Source organism: Melospiza georgiana, chromosome 28 (genome assembly GCF_028018845.1).
Source record: "Melospiza georgiana isolate bMelGeo1 chromosome 28, bMelGeo1.pri, whole genome shotgun sequence".
Lineage (NCBI taxonomy): Eukaryota > Metazoa > Chordata > Aves > Passeriformes > Passerellidae > Melospiza > Melospiza georgiana.
Window position 1 is genome coordinate 85,770 of NC_080457.1, and position 12,083 is coordinate 97,852.

General features: G+C 49.7%; 1 protein-coding gene and 4 non-coding genes across 5 annotated transcripts; all 5 read left to right on the top strand.

Annotated features, from left to right (window-relative positions):
• Positions 1-376: 376 nt before the first annotated feature.
• Positions 377-448, top strand: TRNAH-GUG (transfer RNA histidin (anticodon GUG)). Its single transcript has one exon. It is a non-coding gene; the product is annotated as a tRNA-His (tRNA).
• Positions 449-846: 398 nt separating this feature from the next.
• TRNAC-GCA (transfer RNA cysteine (anticodon GCA)) lies at positions 847-918 on the top strand. The gene has a single exon. It is a non-coding gene; the product is annotated as a tRNA-Cys (tRNA).
• An 885-nt stretch (positions 919-1,803) lies between these two features.
• TRNAC-GCA (transfer RNA cysteine (anticodon GCA)) lies at positions 1,804-1,875 on the top strand. The gene has a single exon. It is a non-coding gene; the product is annotated as a tRNA-Cys (tRNA).
• A 907-nt stretch (positions 1,876-2,782) lies between these two features.
• TRNAC-GCA (transfer RNA cysteine (anticodon GCA)) lies at positions 2,783-2,854 on the top strand. Its single transcript has one exon. It is a non-coding gene; the product is annotated as a tRNA-Cys (tRNA).
• A 1,395-nt stretch (positions 2,855-4,249) lies between these two features.
• Positions 4,250-11,478, top strand: CWC25 (CWC25 spliceosome associated protein homolog). The gene is made up of 10 exons (XM_058041669.1): positions 4,250-4,293; positions 4,945-5,117; positions 5,904-6,134; positions 6,877-6,946; positions 7,463-7,590; positions 7,799-7,868; positions 8,275-8,402; positions 9,130-9,216; positions 10,261-10,422; positions 10,789-11,478. The coding sequence occupies exons 1-10, from the start codon at positions 4,276-4,278 to the stop codon at positions 10,901-10,903; spliced, it is 1,182 nt and encodes a 393-aa protein (XP_057897652.1). The 5' UTR covers positions 4,250-4,275; the 3' UTR covers positions 10,904-11,478.
• The last annotated feature ends 605 nt before the right edge of the window (positions 11,479-12,083 follow it).

Genomic DNA, 12,083 nt, shown 5'->3' on the forward strand with positions numbered 1-12,083 from the left:
TGAAAACCTGGACTGAATTGCAGCTGATAGATGGAATGGGTGAAAACCTGGATTAGATCAGGGTGGGATGTGGTCGGGAGGAAAACCCGGACGGGATAATAGCCAGTATACAGAATGGGAGGAAACCTGAGCTGGATCCAGGCAGGAGATGGAATGGGGGAAATCCTGGACTGGATCAGGAATGGGAAATGGAATGAAAGCAAACACTCTTGCCATCTTTTATCCCATTTAACTCCCTGTACCTTCACCAGGGACATTGGGCTGCACAGGAGCTGTCAAGGACAGGGATCCAACCTACATAAGGAAAGAGTTTCTCTCTTTTCCGGGAAATGCTTTTTAATCTTTCTAGTGAGCCCCCCACCTCCCTTTAACAGCAGGGGGCATGGCTCAGTGGTAGAGCACTTGACTGTGGATTAAGAGGTCCCTGGTTCAACTCCAGGTGCTGTCTCTTTTTTTCCTTCTTTCCACCTGCCTTTTGCCAAAAATTTGCCCCGGGAAAAATCGATGGAGAGCTCTGAACTTGTGCTGTGCACTCTGAGTTGGTTCTGAGCTCCAGCATGTAAGGAAGGAGGGCCGGAGTGTTGGGTGAGTGCAGGGGTTGTTGTATGTCTGAGTGACCACTCGCTGTCTGTGTGAGCTTTGCTGGTCTTTAATTCTCTACAGACACCAGATCTACCAGAATTTCTCATTTTTACCCCCATTTAGCACATTTAACTCCATGTACGGCTTTTGGTAGGTACATTAAGGTGCACAGGGGGGTGTCAAGGAAAGAAATCCAGTTTGTGGGCAGCAGATTTTTCTTTCATAAGAAACATTCTCCTATCTCCCAGAAGTAGCTGCAGCATTGGGGGTATAGCTCAGTGGTAGAGCATTTGACTGCAGATCAAGAGGTCCCTGGTTCAACTCCAGGTGCCCCCTCTTCTTTTTGCTGCTTTTCCCTGGGGATTTTGGGGGTGTGGTTGCTGGAATGGCAGCTCAGCGTCTTCTGCTCATTCTTTTCCCTGTTGCAGACCGAGATGAAATCTGGGGGAAAATGTCAGGGACTCCAAGGTTCAGAGCACTCAGGGGACAGACTGGGACGGTATTGGAATAAACCACTCAGGACTCCATTTTCTTCATGATGGAAAATGCCCATTCTTCATTCACGTAACTAATAAAGTTATGTTTTTATAAATTTTATACATTTTAATACTATTTTATATATTTAATACAGTTTTTATACAGTTTTACAGACCTCATGTGTGACTAACTGGTCAGCAGCTCTTTTGCCAATTATTGGTTAGTATCAAGTTGTTATTCTGTATTGATTGGTAACTTAAACCCCCAGTGGGTACATGCAGGAAAAGTTGTTTGTGAGACATAATTTTCATTTTTCTAACAGTGTAAAAACAGTTTATTCAGGTGTAGGTTGTTTTTTCACCCAGGAATAGGTTGTTATGGTAACCAACTGCTCACAGAGGATTGCTTTGACATGGGAACCTGCAAGGCATAGGCTTTCCTCAGAAGAAATTACAACATAACAGAGCAGACCTGATTTTATGAGGCCTTTTTCTTATAACTTTTCCACTTTTTTTCTACTACTTATATTTTTTGCCCTTATTTTTCATTGTTTCTTATGTTTTTTCCCAGGAAGGGAAGGAGCTAGGAAGGAACTGGGCCAAGGACCCATGCTGGAGTGCAGTGACTCTGTGGCTGCTGCTGCCCCATAGGTTCTGCAGCACAAACCAAATCCTCAGGCACAGAAAACTCAGGGATTTGGGGAAAAACATCCTTGGAGTGTTTTATTTTACTAAGAAAAGAAGAGGGGGTATAGCTCAGTGGTAGAGCATTTGACTGCAGATCAAGAGGTCCCTGGTTCAACTCCAGGTGCCCCCTCTTTTTTTTCCTTCTTTCCACCTGCCTTTTGCCAAAAATTTGCCACAGGAAAAATCAATGGAGAGCTCTGAGCTTGTGGGGAGCTGGTTCTGAGCTCCAGCATCCAAGGAACAGAAGTTCAGCTGGAAAAGTTTTGGGATTCTGCTCTAACCACTCGCTGTGTGTGCTCTTCTCTGTCCTTAATTCTCTGTAATCACCAACAGAACTACTTTTTTATCTTATTTATTATTTGATTTTATTTCTTAATCATTTATTTTATTTATTAAATTGTAAGTAAAATTTCATTTTTACCATCATTTATCACATTTAACTCCATGTAGCTTTATCAGGCGCTCCCTGCAGCTGTCAAGGAAAGAAATCCAATTCATGGACAAACAAAGATTTTTCCTTCCCAAGAAATGTTTTCCAGTCTCCCAGGTGCAATAGCTGTGTCAGGGGGTATAGCTCACTGGTAGAGCATTTGATGGCAAATGAAGAGGTCTCTGGTTCAACTCCAGGTGCCCCCTCTTCTTTTACCCTTTCCACCTGCCTTTTGCCCAAATCTTTCCCAGAAAACACGTGGAGAGCTCTAGTAGGAGCCGTAAGCTGGCTCTGTGCACTCGGAATTGGTTCTGAGCTTCAGAATGCAATCCCTGAGTGTTGGGGAAATGCAGGGGTTGTGCCATGTGTGAGAACGACTCCCTGCCTGTGTGAGCTTTTCTGTGTTTGAAATTCACTGCAGGCATCGGATCCACCAGAATTTCTCATTTTTACCACCATTTATCACATTTAACTCCCTGTAGCTTTACGAGGCACTCCCTGATCTGCACAGGGGAGTGTGAAGGAAAGAAATCCAATTTGTGGACAGCAAAAGATTTTTCTTTCCCAAGAAACATTTTCCTATCTCCCAGGTGCAACTCCTGTGTAAGGGGGTATAGCTCAGTGGTAGAGCATTTGACTGCAGATCAGAAGGTCCCTGGTTCAACTCCAGGTGCCCCCTAATCTATTGCTGCCTTTTTCCCCTTTTTTCTTCCACAAATTTCTCATTCACAAAGCACAGAGAGCTTTTCTTACCCCACCCCTCTGAAGTGTTGGAAATCATTTGGCGATGTTTTGCCAAACCTGAACTCCCATTTTTCCATTCTGTTTGCCTGAGTTGTGCAGGAAACACACAAACCCAACAGCTGCAGCTCGAGTTTTTCCTGTTGGAGTAATTGCGCTTAATTTGCACAGTGAATGATGCGCATAACGCGTTCCTAGCAGTCACAGCCGCGCCGAGCTGTTTCCTCCAGGCTCTGAACTCCAGGCCGGTTGGGTGGTTACGATGCCACAGCTCGCCATCTAGGCAGCCCCGGGGCTCGAACCTCTAACCCGCCGCCCCGCAGACGGCGGCGCTGCCCCTGAGCCACGCCCCGGCCGCGGAGATAGGGGCGTGGCGGGGGGCGCGCCGGGAGGACGGCGCAGGGACAGCGCTCTGGGCCGGGAACCTCAGAGTTACAGGTTCGAGCCCCGCCTGGCTCCAAAAGGGTAAATGGCAATTCTGTCGCAGGAGATCACAAACTCCAAACTGGGAGATCACGGCTGTCACCCCAGGGAATCAGTGCTGTTGTCCTGGGGCTTACTGTTGTTATCCCAGGCGATCACAAGTTCCAAACTGGGAGATCACAGCTGTTATCCCGAGAGAATACCGCCGGTATCCTGGGGGATCACTGGCTCTATCTAGAGAGGTTCGCCAGCTCTGTCCCGCGAAATCGCCAGCTCTGACCCGCCCCGGCACAGGAAATCCTTCCTTGCGCCCGACGACGGACTGGGAGGTGCCAGATTCTGACCCAGCCGGGCACCACCGCAGTTGACGGCACCGTCCGGGCTCTGCCCCGGGCCAAGCTGTGCGTAACTGGACTCGGGGCCGGAACGCTTCGACCCTCAAGATCCGACCCAAAGGCGCTGCCCCCCCGCTCCGCGCGTCGCCGTGACGGGCACAGCCGGACAGACTCGTCCCGTGGCTTTAAGTGCTTTTGTAATTACTCACTTCATCATTTCCAGGCGTTTCTTTGGTATTGCTGTAACCAGCCCCATTTGAAACAGGCTCAGATCTTGTCTGAATTCCCTGGCAGCGTCCAATGCCAGGTAGATGGGGCAACCTGGGACAGTGGAAGGTGTCCCGTCCCTAACTATGGCAGGGATGGAACTGGAGAGCTTTGGGGTCCCTTCCCACCCAAACCATTCTGGATTCCATACACGGAATGAAAACACCTCTCAGGCTCGGCACCGAGGGGCATCTCCGCCGCTTCTTTCTCTTCCTCCCCCTCCACCCGTGACGCACTGAGGAGGAAGCGGCGCAGAAACCCGAGCGGCGGCGCGTGTCGGTGACGTATTTCCTGTCCCGGTAGCGGCGGGGGACGCGCTCGCCCGGCGGCCGCGATGGGGGGGGGAGACCTGGTGAGGGGAACCGGGGAGAATCGGACGGAACCTGGGGAGGCAGAGGGAAAAATGAGGGGAGACGAGGGAGCTAAGAGGGGCCGGGGGATGTGAGGGGAAATGAGGGAACCGGGGGGGATTCACAGGGGCCGGGGGAGCGTGAAGGGGGTCGAGGGGCTGACAGAAGGCGGGCGGTGGGAGGGCACTGAGGACACAGGGGCACAGGGGTCCGGGGGGGCTTACAGGGTTCGGGTGGCCTGAGGGGAACTAGGGTGGGGCGGGTGAGAGCGGGCGGGCGAGCCTGAAGGGGGTTGGGCCGGTGACGGGGAGGGAGAGGGCCTGGAAGGGCTGAGAGGAGCTGGGGAGGGGAGAGGGGTCGGGAGGAGGGCGTGGGGCTTCTGAGGGGGGGAGACTGAGAGGGGTCAGTGGGTGCTGAAGGGGCCGGGGCTGTAGCAGGGGTCGGGGGGGGGGGGGGTTTGGAGGCGTCCTGGGGGGCTAAGGAGGGGCTGCAGGGCCAGGATGTGCCGCTGCCCCGGGACTGAGGCCACTCGCGGGGCCAGTGGGAGCCGTGGGTCCGTTCTCTGGACCCAGCTGCCGGCATTGCTGGGCTGCCCTGGCCCCTCGGTGCCGGTCCTGGTACCAATCCCCTGTGCCAATCCCCTCTTTCCACAGAACCTGAAAAAGAGCTGGCACCCACAGACACTGCGCAATGTGGAGAAGGTGTGGAAGGCAGAGCAGAAGCATGAGGCTGAGAGGAGGAAGATCGAGGAGCTGCAGCGGGAGCTGCAGCAGGAGCGGGCACGGGAGGAGATGCAGCGCTATGCTGAGGACATGGGCACCGTGCGGTGAGGGCACAGGGACAGGGGCACCGACCGTGTGGTGAGGGTGCAGGGATATGGGCTCAGGGACAGGGGCACCGTGCGGTGAGGGCACGAGTACAGAAGCACCAGGTGGTGAGAGCATGGGGACACAGGCACAGGGACATGGGCACCATGTGGTGAGGGCACGGGGACACGGCCACCGTGCAGTGAGCAGGGACACGGGGACATTGGCATGGGGACACGGGCACTGTGTGTGACAGCACAGGGACACAGGCACCGTGCTGTGAGCCAGGGGACAGCGTAGGGACTGCATGGGGACAGTACAGGGACAGCGTGGGGAGAGCATGAGGACAGCACAAAGGTGGAAGGGATGGGTGGGTGGGGGTGGAAGGGACAACAAAGCCCCCCCCAGTGCCTCCCCTGCCATGGCAGGGACATCTCCCAGTGTCCCAGTGCTCCAAGCCCCAGTGTCCAACCTGGCCTTGGGCACTGCTAGGAATCCAGGGGCAGCCACAGCTGCTCTGGTGTTTCTGTTCCATCCCCTCCCCTCCTTGCCAGGGAGGAATTCCTTCCTAAAATGTTATCCCACCCTGCCCTCTGTCAATTCAAATCCATTCCCCTGGTCCCAAATCCTTCTCCAGTTCTCCTGGAGCCCCAGTCAGGCACTGAACAACCCCAAAACTTTCCCAGGCTGAACAATCCCATCCTTGGGGCCATGTCCCACAGTCCAACCCCAAACTGTCCCTGCTCACCTTCCAGCCAAGCCCTGGAGGCAGCAGGAGGAGGAATGAAACTTTCTTTTTGGCACAGGAAGCGTGAGGAGAAGCTGGAGTGGATGTACCAGGGCCCCGGGGGGATGGTGAACAGGGACGAGTACCTGCTGGGTCGCCCTGTGGACAAGTTCATCCTGGACAAGGTTGGGGACAAGGACAGCACTGGGGACACGGGGCTGCTGCCCGGCTCCATCTTCGCCAGGGCAGGGGCCAGCTCCGTGCTGGACATGGCCACCAAGATCCGTGAGGACCCCCTCTTCATGATCAGGTGTGCAGAGGCAAGGGCACTCAAAAACTACAAATTAGCCTGTATCAAAAGCACTTAAATTGATATTATGTATTATATTATCTTTATATATATATATATATATATATATATATATATATATATCCTTTAATATATATGTCCTATTAATATATATACTGTCCTGTATCAAAAACAGTTGAATTGATTAGAAATATCATATCCTGTATATATATATATCTTTTAATATATATATGTATCTTATAAATGTTCTAATATAAATGTCTCCTATGTATCCTATAAATATATATATTATCCTGTATGAAAAACAATTGATTATAAATATTGTACTGTCCTATACATATATATCCTATAATCTATAAATATCCTAATATATGTATCCTATAAATACATATATTATCCTATATCAAAAGCAATCCAATTTATTATAAATATTATATTATCCTATAAATATATATCCGATTTTATATATATCCTATAAATATCCCTATATATATATATATCTCTTATATACCCTATAAATATACGTATTTTCCTATATCAGTAGCAGTTGAATTGATTAGAAATGTTCCTATATCAAAAGCAGTTCAATTGATTATAAGAAAAGGGGCAACTCCTCTTCAGTTTTGCTAAATACACAACATTTCTCTTTGTTCCTGCTTTCTCTGTTCTTAGAGCTTGCACTTGCTGGATCCTCTTTGTGCAAATGTGATTGAAAAAACTGATTTTCTTTTTCCTGCTTTAGGAAGAGGGAGGAGGAAAAGAAAAGAGAAGTTTTAAACAACCCGGTGAAAATGAAGAAAATCAAAGCCTTGGTAGGTGTGAGGCAGGGGAGGAGCAAAAATCAGAATTTTATTGTCCAGGACAAGGAGCCAAGCTCTGTTTGCTCCTTACACTCCTCAATTCTGAGAGAAAATCTCATGAAACGAGATTTATATGCCTATTAATTTAAATTTATATATCCATACATTTAAATTTATGTATCTGTAGATTGCAATTTATAAATGGCTATAAAGATGAGTTTCCCCTTTTCTTATAATCAAAAATTCCCATTTATAAATTGCTGTAAATTTATAAATCTCATTAAATGAGATTTTCTGGCTTGAAATCTATAAATGGCTGTAAGTTTTTATAAGCATCTCTACATTTCTATAAAGATATTTCTCTTGTAAATACTGCAAAAACATTTTTGCACCTTTAAATATGAAAAAATAATTTTTAGATATTTGTTTGGCTTCAGGTTTTGTGCTTTTCCACACATTGGAAATGTGTGGAAAATGTGGAATTGTGGTGTTTTCTGTGTGGTCCTGAGGGAGTTTTTGGCTTTGCAGCTGCAGAACAGTTTGGATAAAAAGGAGAGGAAGAAGAAGAAGGAAAAGAAGAAGAAGCACAAGAAGCACCGGCGGCACAGCTCCAGCGTGTCCAGCTCCAGCTCTGAGGAGGAGAGGCCCAGAAATAAGTGAGTTTTACTTTTTTTTTTTTTTTCTAAGACTGCCCCCATTCCTGCTGGTTTTTCACCTGCTCTCAGATTTTTCTATCTAATCAATGCTTTTAATTAAGTATTTCATTAAATTGTTGCTTCATTCGTTTTGCATCATTAATGAGTGGTAAAAATGGATTTATTCTTTCCATTTGCTTGCTTCAAAAGGGCTTTATTTTCTTTCTAGGTCTCAGAAGAGGGTGGATAGTTCCTCCTGGAAGGCTGCTCCTTCCAAAATCCCGGGTTATGGCTTACAGGTACACCCTGGGGAGGGGGGAGAACCAGGGGTTTTGGGAATAGCTGCAGCAGCTGGAACAGGAATGAATAAATTTTAAATTCAATTTGAGGCCATCTGAGCCTTGAAATTCAAATTATTCCAAGCTCACCCAGACTTTTGCTTGGAATTTGGGATAAGGAATTCAGGATGAGGTTGTTCAGATGCTCCTCATTATCCATGGAATGGGTGGGAAGGGACACCAAAACCCATCCTGTCCCATGGGCTCCCACTGTCCCAGGCTGCTCCAGCCACAGGAGCAGCCGCAGCTCGTCTGAGAATGCCACCCCAGGGAGGAATTCCCTCCCTCAGCTGTGCCAGCCACAAACTTCACCCCCTGTGCCCTGTGTGGGAGCTGCTTCCACCCCTGTGTTCCCTCTGGATTCCAGGTGAGGGACCCCGAGGCGGGGCCGCGCCCCCGGGAGCGCTCCCGGAGCCCATCCCGCTCTCCCCAGAGCCATTCCAGCAGGAGGAACCCCCAGAGGAGCTCAGCATCCCCCTCCAGGCACAGCAAACAGTGAGTGGGTGAAAGCACGGGAGTTCCCTGCAATCCTGTGGGGTCTCTGCTTCCCTTTTCTGACTCTGTCGGGATTGAAGGCACTTGAGACAATGGTTCACGTTCAGACTCAGGGGTTTATTGTTTATTATCAATGTTACAGTCTCACAGCAGGGAGCTCTGCAGTCTCTCATTAACTAGGCACAAAATGGCCAACTATCTCTTGTTACAAGGTCTTTTAAGGCTAAAATATCCAATTAAGAAATTACACCTAGATTATTTTCACTCCTAACCCAATAACTGGTCACTCGAAGCCGGCAGTGTGGACGTTTCTGTCCAATTACAAAATACCACCCAAACCCACGAAGAAAGAAAAAGGTGAAGAACAGCTTGCTTCTGCCCTAAAACAACCATCTTGCTTCATACTGATTACTATATTCTAAAACCCCAAACTCTAATTTTTCACCCTGTGATGTTACACACTTCTAACCAACTCCACACCCATAATCCCAGTGCTATCTATCAGTTTTGGAAGCCTTCACAGCCTCAGGTCAAATGCAGTGCTCTCTTGGGAGTCAGAGTCTGTCAGTTTAGGATTGTTCCTAGAGTGGCCAGGTAACAGCCCTGCAGCTGTGGGAGCCACCTCAGCCTCAGGATGTGTTAAAACCCCCAGGAATGTTTATAAATGTGATCACGATCTAGTCAAATGTGGATTTTGGTGTTAATGAGGGTAATTCTGGGGTTGCAGGCACAGCAGCCGTGAGGAGAAGGGCAGAGCCAGGAGCCCTTCCCCCAAAAAGAGCTTCCGGCGCCAGCACCCCCCGGGCTACACCAGGTCAGTGGCACCCTGTCCTGTCCCCTGTCCCTGTACTGGAGGACAGACCCCTGGGAGGCACCTGGGCACCAGATTTCCTCTGGTGGTTGGAGGGGACAGGTGAAATGCCCAGAAAATCACACACAGGGGCCTCATGGCTCACCTGGTGCTGCTGGCTGGTGGGTGGCACCTTCCCGCAGCAGTGCTCGTGGTGCTGCTTCTCCTGCAGGGCGGGAATGGGAATTGGTTAATTGGTGGAGTCACCATCCCTGGGAGTGTTTAAGAAAGCCTGGATGTGGCACTGGATGCCAGGGTTTATTGAGGTGTTGAGGCTGGGTTGGACTCAGTGATCTTGAAGGTCTCTTCCAACCCAGTGTTTCTGTGAATTCTCTAATTAGGAGGTTCTGTTCTGTCAGGCGAAAAAAGGATCCTGACAGCATCATCTTGGAATTAAAACCAATTAGGAGATCAATTAAATCAAAGAGGGATTAAAATTAAATCCAAGAGAGAGAAAAGAGCCTCCTGCTGGGATGTGGGGAGGTGGAATATTTTAAAAAAGAGGGAAATTTTTAAAATGTCCTCACAAGCTCGGCTGCCAAAGGCAAACCTGTGTTAAATCCCCCTCATCTGGGGAATGTGAACCAGCCTTGGTTGATCTGAGCCTTTTCCAACATGAACAATTCCACCATCCCAAAGTGAGGAAGATGAGGTGCCTGGGGTGCTGCTACTTCACAGAAAAATATCTCCAGAAATGTTTTCCTGTATAGATTATGTCCTATAACCTTTGACCTCTCTTGTGGCTACCGTCAGTTACTCTTTTATTTTGATATTTGCATCAAAATAAATCCCGTTCTCATTAGGATATTAAAGGGTGGTGGAAATTCTCTATGTGATGGTTCTGTTCCCTCTCAGAATCTAACTAAACAGTCGCTGATTTTCCTTTTTTAATTAATCTTACTCCTGCAGGTGCCTTACTTCAATTTATAGCTTGGCAGAATTTTGTCTCTGCCAAACTCTGGTCGTTGTGAAAATGGTTTTACGAAGTGTGTCTCTCTCTCCAAACAGAAAGATCTCTCCTGAGGAGCTGGAGCGAAAACGTCAGGAAATGATGGAAAATGCCAAGTGGAGGGAAGAGGAGAGAGCCAACAACCTCAGGAAGCACCGCAAGGAGGAGGAGCTGGAGAAGGAGCTGGAGAAACTCGACTCCAGGGATGGGAAATTCTTCCAGTGAGTCTTTTACCCCCTCCTCATCCAAGGGGAATTCAGCTTCTGAGGGATGGCCTCAGTGTTCAGATCATGGGATTGCATATCTCCCCTGTGGCTGACAGAGCTGCTGTTCCCGAATTTTCCCCTCTGCCCAAAAAATGGCTCTTGCTGATTGGGAGTCAGACCCAAGCTGGGCATTGCTGATGTTCTGCCACTCTGGGAGTGTTTTATATGCAGATAATAATTCAGAAATAATATAAAATGATATATTATATTTATTTAAATATATTTATTATTATATTTATAAATTATTAAGAATAATGTAGAAATTGTGTGCTCTCCTTCAGTCAGGGTTGTGATTTCTGTCTCTGCTCCTGTTCCCTGCAGCCGTTTGAAGCTGGAGAGTGCCTCCACCTCCAGCCTGGAGGATCGGGTCAAGCGCAACATCCACTCCCTGCAGAGGACTCCTGCTGCCCTGGAAAAAAACTTTATGCAGAGGTGAAGCCTGTCCTGGTCCTACCCTGGGCAGGAGCTCAGTGGATGTTTGTTCCCAGAGGTGAGAGCTCTCCAGGAACAATTCTAGCTCCCTCAGAGGATCCCGGAGCTGAGCCCTTGGAGCCTCTGCATTTGGGGCCTTTGTGTTCCATTTCTAACCTATTGCCAGAGCTTCTCCTCCTCTCCCCATCCCGACTGATGTCACTTTTGTACATCATTACCAAGCTCTGCTTCCTCCTGTGCTAGAGCTGAAGATCTACTTTTGCTAATCCTTAAAATCCAGAGCAGAACCGATGCACATGTGAGGTAATGCCATGGAATTTGACAGAACTACACCAACCCTGTTCCACACTCTCACCCTTTGCACCCACACTTCACAGTGGGGTGTCTGTGGCTGGCATTTGGTGGCTCACAGATTTATTTCATTGATCTCTGACCCAAAGGAAGCAGTTTCTGAGGGGGAAAAAGGGAATGAGCAGAGCGTAGCTGACACAGCAAACATTTCTCTGGGATTTTGTAATGTAAGTAATATGTACAGCAGTGTAGATTTATTTTACCTTTTTGATTAAGAAACTTCACTGTCATTTGTTAAATGTCCTTTGTGGTCTGGGGGAGATGGGAGGGGCGGGGGTGGATTGGCTGTGGGAGGGAAGGGTCGGTGAGGGTTCGGGAGGCCGCAGCAGCCCCTTCCCGGGTATGTCCAGCCCGCAGGCCGCGCCCCGGGGCCGGGGGTGTCCCCGTTGTCCCCCCGAGGGTCCCGGCGGGGACCCCAAGCGGCTGCGGGCCCTTTAAACGGCGGCGCATGACGTTGTAACTGCCCATTCATAATTCCAGCCGCCTCGCTGCTGAGTGGTCCGTTCCCAGAGGGGCGTGGCGTTGGCCGCGCGTCACGCCGACTGGGCGAGACCATCTCCGGGAGCAGGAGGAGGAAATAGGGCTTTTTCCCCTCTGTCTCCTCCGTCCGCTATCCCTCTCCGTTGTTCCCTCTCATAGCCCAGTGCGTGCCGCGTCTCTCCCCGCTCCTGCCGCAGCCCAAGCCGAGGCTCTCCCGCCGCCAGCGCCCGCCGTTCCCCCGGCTCGGGCGGGACATGGCACCTTCCGCTCCCCACCCCCTCAGCCCGCCGCCATCTTGGCGCCTCCTCGGCGCGAGGCCGGAGCGAACCACCGCGGGAGCGGGGGGGGGGGGG